This window comes from Bos indicus x Bos taurus, chromosome 22 (genome assembly GCF_003369695.1).
Source record: "Bos indicus x Bos taurus breed Angus x Brahman F1 hybrid chromosome 22, Bos_hybrid_MaternalHap_v2.0, whole genome shotgun sequence".
NCBI lineage: Eukaryota > Metazoa > Chordata > Mammalia > Artiodactyla > Bovidae > Bos > Bos indicus x Bos taurus.
This window is the reverse complement of record NC_040097.1, coordinates 46,270,088-46,280,968: the sequence shown is the minus strand read 5'-3', so window position 1 is coordinate 46,280,968 and position 10,881 is coordinate 46,270,088. Positions and strand designations below refer to the sequence as shown.

Here is a 10,881-nt window from a genome sequence, read left to right as displayed (position 1 = left end):
TAAGCCTGGTACTAAGGGCTTTCAAATGTCATCTTGTAACACTGTGTAGTTTAAAATCACTTTTATCTTTTTTTAAAAAAAGAAAAGATAAAAAGCGGTTCTGCTGTATCTGAAACTGCCTTTGTTTCCCTAATCCTCAGAGAAAAACACCTGGTAAAGCTACATTAGTCCCAAACAGCATTTATGTTAATGATGAAGCACAGGGCAAACAAAGGTTTATGGAGTTGTTCCCACATGGACTCATCACAGAACTTTTTTTCCCCAGAAAAATTCATGCAGAGACAATCTTGAATAATCAAGGATTAACTAAGTATAAAAGTTCACTTTGATAGATTAGGATTTTGTACCAGTTTCAGAACCTGGAGGAGGAAGAACAAATAAAAATAATAAAGAATTAGGGGCTTGGGGGAGGAGAGGGGGAGAAATGCAAGTTCATTCCTAAATAAAATACTTGATGAAAGTATTTGTCAGTGTTTGTACTTCTAGCTCACAACACTGCGGTCCTCCAATCAGATTGAGAAAAAGAAGGAGGATTTAAGTAGGAAGTCAGAGCATTAAATCCAGGAAACCCTGTCCTTGGAGGCCTCATGTGAACAGCACAAGGTGAACTCACAGCACCTAAGGCAGGGCTTTGGGGTGCAATAGGGCCTGGGCCCTCTCCCTGAGCCCCTGCTCTCTGCCCTGAAGACTCTGTTAGCACCTCCTGCTTTGGGAATTTGCTCTCTCCTGTACACAGAACTGTAGGAATCAGCCCCTGACGGCTCTGTGGCGACTCACTCTCTCTGTGTTGTGTCCCAAGGAAGGGAGACGCTGCAGCGGCCCGGCGGGCAGTGGTGACTCAGAGAGCTGGCGGGTCCAGGCGTCCCAGTGGTATTGCAGAAGGGCTGAACCTCTGGCTTTGGCACTTTTGATTCTTGTTGATTTACCTCAGTCTTCTCAAGCTGTCCATCGCTTCGGGGGAATGATGACCTCTGAATTTTAGCAGCCTTTTCCTCTTCCCAAAACCCATTTGCATAAGATGGGTTTTGCTTCTGCTGATGCAACAGTGTCTAAAATGTCCCATCTCACACTAGCTGTTGTGATTGAAGATCCAATACGTAATGGGGTGGAGGAGGAGGTGAATGTGTGTGACCTTTTGATTTGATATTCTGGCCATGCGTTTAAATGGAGTATGCTTCTAAGTTTAAATCCAGCCTCGCTTTTGTTTGATTTTTAAAAAAATGTTCTCTCTCTTATAACTGTTCTGTCCTAATTACTTCTACTTACTGCATTTTTTTCCCTCCCTCCCAAATAACCCATCATGCCTGTTGTTTGGGATGCTTTTCTCAGGTTTTCTGTTGCTTTTGTTTCTAGACTTTATTGCAGTCAGAGAATCGTGATTGGTCGGTTGCCTTTTCTTCATAGCTTCTTCCGTTTTTGTTTTGCTCACAGTCATTTTTCAGTTATCTGAGTTCCTAAACCATTACTTTTTTGATTGAGAAACAAAGATGCATAAAGGCTATTTTTACATGTGTTTCCCACACCCCTCCTGCTTTGCCTGGAGCTCCTTGAGGCTGAGAGTTTGCTCTCGTGGCTGTGGTGCTGGCTGCCATGCCAGCGGCTATCAGAGCCTTCCTTGACACACAGAGATGACTTGGACCACAGTCATCAGGGCAAACCAGTCTTGCACAGCTCCTGAGTCACTGCCACCATTTTTGTGCTTTGGCTTTGTCCTGCCTGCCTTCAATTTGCGTGTCTCCAATATTTTTTTTATTTCATCTAGTTTCTTGTTTTTCCTTTTTCTTTTTTAAAGACACAGTCACCTGTGTGTGGATCTGTAGGTTTGGGGCACTGATCTCTTCTGGTTTGATTTCCTTTTTGTCAAATCCAAGAGAAAACTTGCCATAAAGAGCTAGAAGATTCTAGTTCCAGACTTTTGAATCTTCAGCGTGCTCATGGCCTCCAATATCCTAATCATTTTTCTCCCAGGAGGTCTCTGGGGGCTGAGAGGCTGCAGGGGTGGAGTTGGTGGGGAGGAGGGGATGACCCTAGACCTCACCATGCATGCTATTGGGAGCAACATTTTTTTTTTTCTTTTGCATTTGAGTTATGAATGAGGATGACCTCTACAATCATGATATCTCCTGTAGACTCTATTCCTACTTCTTACCTGCGGTTTTCTGATGCATGGTCCTAAAGCTTCTGTGATTTACTTTGCTCCAGATCCTAGTCTTCAGCTGCCTTAACAACTCTTTGGAGCTTTCAAAGGAAATAAGTTGAGGACAACATACTCATTTTCATCAGAAACCAGCCATCCTAGAAATGGCAAGAAAGCAGCTCAGGGGAACTGGTGCTGCTTATAGTGCTGTGTACCAGCCCAGTCCTGGCAGAGAGTCTGGGCCCTGGGACTTTTGCCAGCAACGTTGTTGCTGAGGCAGCTGAGGCCCCATCTCCCTCCCTGCCGACCACAGATAGGCAGTAGTGGAGCCAGCTTCCTCAAGCCCCTTTTTGTGTAAACTGAAAAGGGAGCCCATGAGCCTTGCCCTGTTTCTAGGTGCAAGTGCCTCTCCCTGCCCTGCACCTCTCCCCTCCCCTTGGCAGAGCTTGGCACCTATCTGCCAATGAAAAGTAAAGCAACAAAAGAAGAAAGCCGGTTCAAATCTCTGAGGAGGGAACCCAAATTTAGCCCCAAGGGCCCTTTGGCCCTTCAAACTGGATCCACTACTGGCCAAAGAACGCTGATGGGAAACCCTGTCTGGATTGGGTTGGAAGCTGGAATTCGATGCTCTGCATGCCAGTGCTCAAAAGTGTGGTTGTTTTTGAGGGACCACCTTCGACCCAGAACATTCGTGTTTCACCTTCCTCGCCCAGATCCAGTTTACAAGGTAGCTCATCGCTTCTTGCATCTGTCGAGGGCCATGCGGGACTCTGACTTTTCTCGTGGGTGTACTTGGATGCAAGGACTATATTTTGTTCCTCCCCTCCCCCCAATTTAGCCCACCACCCTGGGAAGTGCATGTCACAGACCAACTCCACCTTCACCTTCACCACCTGTCGCATCCTGCATCCTTCAGACGAGCTCACGCGGGTCACACCAAGGTAAGGGACCCAGCCGTGGGGTGGGCAGGGTGGGGTGAGGTGGGAACACTCCCTGCGAGACTTAATGTCAAGGAAAGCTGAAGTAGCAAGAGGGTTGTTCAAAACCAACTCCAGCCAGTGGAAGCATCTCTCACCTGTTCAAGTCCCATCTCTTTTTTTGAATCAAGACCCCTATTGATTCATAGCCAGCACAGAATAGAGAGACCTGGACCCACTTTAAGTTGCTTTCGTATTGGCCATGAAAGATTCTTAGGCCCTGCCTCAACCAGCTGAAGTTCAGGGCACTACCGCAGGCTCTAAGGCCAAGTCTGTTGGCTTTTTACCCCCAAATTTGCCAGTAGAACATGTTCTTTCACAGAATGGAGTTACTGAACCCTGTGGTAGCCCTTATGCCCCTGGAAATGGTCTCAGGAACCATGTATGCATCACAGCCACACTGTAACAGCCGAAATGATAAAACTTGAACAGAACCACATGCTTGATGTGGTCCATTTCCCTTGGATGCCTCCAAGAAGTGATAGAAGTTAGCACCATCTGACGAGAGGATTTGTGTGGCCTTGGCAGGGTTGGGGGAAGGGTCTGTTTGACTGGATTTCAGGCTTCCCAGAGCTTCTGGTGAAAGGGAAAACGGTCTCCCACAACATGGTGGTGTGACCCCCCTCAGCCATTTTCTCTGTGGTGCGAGGTGCCAGGATGAGTGGAAAGTATCTCACAGGAGGGAGGCGAGTTGGGCCAGCTAGGAGGGAGCAGCCACCCCAAGGAGCACCTTCAACTATGAATAATTCTCCACAGGTCATGTGAGGAGGACGACGAAGCAGCCCCAGGCCCTGTTGAGCTGAGAGCAGATGTAGGGCAGAGAGTGAGCCCACAGGCAAGGCAGGGGGTGAGCACACCGCCAGCAGGGCCTGCCTGGCAGGGCCCTGTGAAGGAGCTGTGTGTGCACGTGTGGCCGCCACTAACCCGCAACGTGGGCGTGGATGTGTCTCTGTGGTTGTGCCTGGCTAATTCAGCCTTGACAGCAGATACCCCTAACCTGTCTAAACACCCCAGTCAAGCCAAGTGCCAACACTAATACAGGTCTAACCAAGGTTCTTACCAGAAGGGGATCTCTAAATTTTAGCTTGTCTCCATCTCCCTTCCTGCCTCTGGAGAACCTGGCTTCCCCATCCCCCAGCTTTATGTTTGAAGAGATTGTGTTGAAAAGCAATGGACAGAGCTTCCCCTTGGGAGAGGCTGGTGCCCTGGCACTCTTCTGATGGCAGCTGTAGGACTCAACACTGCACCCCTGCCTTCTTCTCTAAGTCCTTATGGCCTCATCAGGGATGAAAAAGCCTGAGAAGTAAGTAGCAGGAGAAGGCTTTTTGCCTGAGTTTGAAAGAATGGCAGCCTGAAACAAAAATGGAAAATCTCTCTAGAAGTGGTTCTGTGACCAAGTACAGATTTTTTCCACCCTCGATTGCTTGTAGATCAGTTTTGTGGAAATCCACCTGTGCCTTTTGAAGACCCACCTTTTAAGCTTCAGGATCTGCTGTGGTTTCTAATCCCATGTTCCTCTGAGTGCTCCCCACCCACCAGCATCCCCACTCCTAAGCTTGTGTGAGACGGGCCTATTCTGGGTTCCTTACCATGTATAGACTGACCAGCAGTGAGGTCACTTGAGTGTGGAGCCAAATGATGCTGCAACTTGTACTTGGCTTTTGACCTGTCCTCCCACAGGAGGAGTCCCTGCTCTACTCATTCTGGGGATCTGCCCCAGAGCCTGTCCCCTTCCTCCCCTTTCCCTAAGTTGGTGCTTTGTCCAGGGTATGTGGCCCGTCCCTTGCCAGGCTGGGGAGAGAGGGCTCTATCCCCGAGTTACTGGGGACCACCCAGCTGTCTGTTCCCAGGGGCACCCGAAGCCCCTGCTGCGTCCTTAGGTAGGTGCCAGGGCAGGTCTTATGAGACCGTCAGAAGGGATGTTTCTGTGCCCCTCAGTTGCTCATCCAGCAACAGCTTAGGGGCTCTGTGCCTGGGGTCGGGGGGTGCCTCACTCCATCCCTGTAGCAGTTGTGAAAAGAGGGACCCTTCTGGTTTCCAGGCAGACAGCAATGCATTTCCCACTGCTGCCCTTTTGTTACACTTTCTGCCTTGATTCTCCTTACTGCTGAATCCCAGCTTCTAGAATCTAGTGGGCCCTCAGTCATATATAAGTGGACAGAAGAATCTCTCCACTTTCCCTTTAGTAACCAGGTTTCACCACCCAGTGGGCCTTTTTCTAGGTGGCTCTTTAGATGAAGATCTGATGATACATGACATGTATCATCTGTCCCCCTATCTCCACTCATCAAAGTGGACTTCAGCACCCGCAGGAAGAGTACTGAAGGGCAGCAGGGTGCAGAGGAAACAGCACTGTAGTGGGAGTCAGGAGCCTGGGATCTGCTGCTGACTTGATGTGCACCTTCAAGCCTCAGTCTCCCCATTGCCCAGGGGCCCTCTCCACCTGCTTCAGCCACACCCAGAATCAACTCATACCGCAGAGCCCTGGTTAACATCTTACCTCAAGGAAATGGGTACTGGGAAGGAGTGCAGAAATTTGAGGAAATTGGTAGAGACAGAGCGCCTCTCTGCTGCAGGGCTTCCTGTCTTATCTTTGGGGTCACTCAGACTTGGGTTCGAATCCAGGATCTTCCACTGAGTAGCTGAGTGTGATGTTGAGTAAGTCACCTAATCTGAGCCTAATTTCCTCACTTGCAAAGCCAACAGTTGTACTCACCCTCTAGGGCTGAGAGAAGGGAATCACGTGCAGCTTCTTATTGATGTAAACCAGCCCCCCCAATTCAGAGACTCCACGGCCTCTACAGATGAGAGGGAGGATCAGACATGAAAAGAGGCATCCAGGGAACCTGGGTTGGAGGAGTCCCCTCAGTATGTCCCAGGCCTGCCCTGCGCCCCTGCAGGAGGCTGGCCCGGACCCTTTCCTTGGTTTTCCTGGGCATTTTCTGATCAGTGACCTGTTGTGTTTTCTTATCAGCCTTAACTCGGCCCCGACTCCGGCTTGTGGCAGTGCCAGCCACTTGAAATCCACACCAGTGGCCACACCGTGCACTCCCCGGAGACTGAGCCTAGCCGAATCCTTCACTAACGTCCGTGAGTCCACAACCACCATGAGCACGTCCCTGGGGCTGGTGTGGCTGCTGAAGGAGCGGGGCATTTCCGCGGCTGTGTATGACCCCCAGAGCTGGGACAGGGCCGGTCGGGGCACCCTCCTGCACTCCTATACCCCCAGGATGGCAGTGATCCCCTCCACACCACCCAACTCGCCTATGCAGACGCCCACATCTTCTCCACCTTCCTTCGAGTTCAAGTGCACAAGCCCTCCCTACGACAACTTCCTGGCTTCCAAGCCAGCCAGCTCCATCCTGAGGGAGGTGAGGGAGAAGAAGGCGGTCCGGAGCAGTGAAAGCCAGACTGACGTGTCTGTCTCCAACCTCAACCTCGTGGACAAAGTCAGGAGGTTTGGCGTGGCCAAAGTGGTGAACTCAGGGCGAGCCCATGTCCCCACCTTGACTGAGGACCAGGGACCTCTCCTCTGTGGGCCCCCAGGCCCTGCGCAGGCCCTTGTCCCCAGAGGCCTGGTACCCGAAGGCCTGCCCCTCGGATGCCCCACTGTCACCAGTGCCATCGGTGGGCTCCAGCTCAACAGTGGCATCCGACGGAACCGCAGCTTCCCCACCATGGTGGGGTCCAGCATGCAGATGAAAGCCCCTGTGACACTCACCTCGGGCATCTTGATGGGTGCTAAGCTCCCCAAACAAACTAGCTTACGGTGAGGCTGGGAAGAGGCCCTTCCCCTAGAGGAGACCAGGCTGGCTCCCGCCTCCCTCTCCTCCCCCTGCCCTGCGCACGCTCCCTCTGCCCTCCTCTGTCCATCCCCTCCTGAGCTAGACAAATCAACCTCGTGCCTAATGGGGGCAGAGTGGAGACTCTGTAAAATGTGTACATAGGACTTGGAAACCTGTATCTGCCCTGCCCTTCCTTCAGATCCTGCAGGAAGCGCCCCAGCAGCGACATCACTCTTGAGGACCTAGCCTATGCTGGCGGCCGAGGGCAGGAGCAGCCGAGTGTCTTTCCTTCTTCTTTCCTTTGAGAAGCACTGAAACCCCCAAGTGTGTTCTTATCCCATGGATAGGAAACCAGTGAATTTGTGGCTGCCTTCCAGAGCCACACTTCCTGAGCTGTCAGGTGGCACAGTGGTTCTGCCGCGCCGGCGTCACTGGGCACCTCGCCTCTCCCGCCCCGTAAGAGCGTAAGGGGCCTCCGTCCGCAGCCACGTGCAGTTGCTGTAGCTTTCACGATGGAAGAGTTAGTTGTTCTTTCCTTCTGGGGCCCCAGCTTCTTTAAGACCTTCACTGCTCGGCCCCAACGGACGGTCGCTTCTTTTTTTGACCTGTGACTTTTTCTTCTCATGCCTTCAATGCGAAGTCATCCTTCCATGTTTTGTAATCCACTGTCAGGCCAGATGTCTGACCTGAAAGAGAATGTATTTACACTCCTGCTGCACCGTTTGGCAGCCCCTGTGTGTTCTGTGTGGTTTACTTTTTCCTTTTTTTTTTTTTTAATATATGCAGGGAAGTAATGGTACTAAATGGGAAGTCGCAGTAAAATGTTCTCTCTATGGTTCTGTGACACCAAAATACAAGTTTCGGACACACCAAGCAGCTAGTGAGATAGCAGCTTATTTCTGGGACCCAGTGTCACAACCAATTGATTAAGACCAGAGCCAACGTGACTTTAACAATAGGACCTTAAAGAAAAGGGGTCGGGAGAAAGGTGGTGAATGAAACTTGTCAACAGTGAAAGAGTAGAAACACGGCCAAAGGTAACACCAAACCAGTTCACAGAGAAACAAGGCTTTGGAGGTCCGCTGGTTCTGGTCTTTACTCTAGACCCGACACCCTTGAGCGTATTCTCACATCTGTGGTCTTCTGCTGCAGCCATTCAATATCCACATGTTTTGCCCTCTTGTTTCAGAAAAGAGCAGTCCCAGAAAAGCCCTTCGTGTCCTTGTGCCACTTTTTATCGTTAGGAAAAGGTAGAGGTATTGTGAGAAGAACCATGAACAAACAGGGAGCCTGGTCCCATCCCTGTCATCCACCAAGTTTCAAACTTTTATTTATTGTTTGTGTGTGCTATATTTTAAACATTCTCTGTCCTATCCAGCTTGGTCACAGTGTGTCTGTGGCTTTCCAGTCCAAGCAGACCATTTATTTATTCTGAGCTGGGGACTGTACATCATGGTGCTCTGTGGCCATTTGTTCCAGATGTTTATGGAAGGATAACATCATATGCAAGTAAAATCATCATTTCGCACCCCCCATTCCCTTTTTCTTCCACCCCCTTGGCAAAAGATGTATCCTTCAATTGAGTGAGTGTGAACTTTTGTCCACAGAAGATACTTTGAGAAAGTTCCCAGGAGCAAGCTTCAGTCCCATGATTTCAGACTATTTATTCTCTGAACACGAGGGTGTTGGTTAATTATGTTTTCAACTCTCCTCTCTGTGGTATGTGTGCACTCACTGCACGGAACTTATATCTTTTTATTTGAATGTATTTTAAAGCAGTAGGTAGAATAACAAAGGAATATGAAAACCATGGATGGAATGGACCATTTTATGTATTCAGAGAGAGGAGCCACCCATCATCACAAAGAAAATACCCATGTAAAATTCAGCAATTGAGAGGTTGCAGTATTTAGTATAGTTAATAAATGATCAACATTGTGCAACCACTACCAAAAAGTGTGTTGTAATGCATCCAAAATCAACAATAAAATTTTATTTGCTGATGAATACCAATAAAATAAGATCAAATGATGGAAACCACACTGCTACTGATTTGTATTTTGTTCTTTTCATTGAGGAGTTGATCTCTGAAAGACATGAGGGATTCAGCTCTTGGGGGAACTTAAATGAAAGACATATACTTCTGTTGTATCCCACCTTTCTTTTAATGTAATACTTTCCCTTAGACAAACTTCTAGTCAGAGCTGGAAGCACTCTCTCACTTTTCAGGGCTATATACTACTCTATCGTGTACATGCCCACTGTGAATACATGTACACCCCCATGAACCTTTAAATTAATTCTAAACTTTCACTATCACAACACTTAAATGAAAAAATATTGCGTATATGTAATTTTCCACACACATGAACTTACCTATAGAATAAATTCCCAAATAGATGTTGTCAAATTGCCTTCCATAGGACTTGGTTGAGATTTAAAAACCAAGGACAGTGGAGGATCACTAGATGGAGAAGAAAATGACAAAACTTACTGCCACTTTAACGTGTGGAAGCAGTGAAGTGACCCAAGCAAACATAGTGTTGGTGGTTTCAGTGGCATGGATTTCAATCAAGTGCTACCATTTAATAGTGCTGTGACCTTGGGTAAGCCACTTCTCTTTGGGTCTTCCATTTTTTCAACCTGTAAATGGGAAATCCCTTAGGTTACTGAGCTGAGAAAATACATTTTGAACATCTGTGATGGACCAGGCACTGTTAAAGGTAGTGCGGACACGGTGATAAGTGGTTGATTTCTCTCATGGAGCATACATACAGTCTTTGAACAGGGAAGAGATGACCAAACATGGCATAATAAGGGCTGTACAGAGAATTGAAATAGGCTGATCTGAGGGACTAGGTGGCTGCTTTGGGCAGTCAGGTAAGGCCTGTCCAAGGAGGTGGTATTTGAATCGACCATGTGAGCTCTGGCACAGGAGCATTAGTGCAGAGAGAGCAGCTACTACAAAGGCTCAAAGGTAGGAACGCACTTGGCGTGTTTGAGGATCAGAGAGCAGGTCTGTGTGTGTGTGCCAGTAAATAAGGGGCGAGTGGTTATGGTAGAGAAACCAGTGTTCATCAAATTGTCCATGTGATGCCAATGTTTCCCAGCCACTTTGCAGTGGTCAGGGCACAGGATTATTTCTGGCCAGTGGGCTGTGAGCAGAGAAAAGGCCATTCATGATTTTTCCTCTCTTGCTCTAAATTCAAGCATTGAAATGGTAGTGTCACAAGTTGGTGGAGCTATCATCATCCTGGGTCTCCAAGGACCCATGAGACCTGCCCTCCAACATTTGACATATGCTCTGAAGGAGAAACCAACTTTCGTTAAGCCAGTGAAGTTTTAGGGTGCTTCATCAGAATCCCTGGAGCTAGGGCCCAGGTACGTTTCACTAAGCCCTCCAGGTGATCCTGGGGCTCACTAAGCTCTGAGAACCACTGTGCCAGATCAGGCAGAGTTTGATTGGATGTCCTGCCATGGGAGGGGCCTCTGTCTCAAAGGTTCAGGGAAGCCAGGCAGCTGTAGCTACAGCCACCATGCTTGAAGGGGAGAGAGAGCAAATGAGTTACTCTACCGACTGGTACAGGAAGCCTCTGAGACAAGGTGACCCTGTATCTGGGTTTCCAGGATGAGTAGGATTTGCCAAGTGGGGAAGGCATTCCAGAGGGTAAAGGTATGGAGGAGAGATGGGAAAAGGAACCTAGAATGCATACTTCTAAGTATAAAGGTGAATAGAAGGACAATAGAGTTAGAGAAACCACTATTTTGCAGAACTAACTTATTTAGACAACAGTGGATATTAAAACCATTGGGCAAGACAGGATAAATAAAGTGGACATATGCCTCCCACAAGCTAGAATGAAAGCTGGTCACAGAACTTAGATGCTTTCTGAGGAGAAATTGGTGGAGGTAGAAAGTTATGAATTACCTGAACTGACTGGGAGGTCATAATAGGGATTAAGTAAAAAAAAAATTTTTTTTT

At 48.5% G+C, this 10,881-nt stretch overlaps 1 protein-coding gene across 10 annotated transcripts in view; it reads left to right on the top strand.

Annotated features, from left to right (window-relative positions):
- Window positions 1-8,941, top strand: part of TRAK1 (trafficking kinesin protein 1) — a 100,982-nt gene extending 92,041 nt beyond the window's left edge. For 9 of the 10 annotated variants that reach the window (XM_027523151.1, XM_027523144.1, XM_027523145.1 and 6 more), the window contains 2 exons: window positions 2,976-3,078; window positions 6,089-8,941. In XM_027523151.1, the coding sequence (XP_027378952.1) occupies window positions 2,976-3,078; window positions 6,089-6,887 (902 nt within the window). In that variant the 3' untranslated portion in view covers window positions 6,888-8,941. Of the gene's footprint in view, window positions 1-2,975; window positions 3,079-3,870; window positions 3,962-6,088 lie in introns of all 10 variants that reach the window. The other variant, XM_027523153.1, reaches the window with a different exon arrangement.
- The last annotated feature ends 1,940 nt before the right edge of the window (window positions 8,942-10,881 follow it).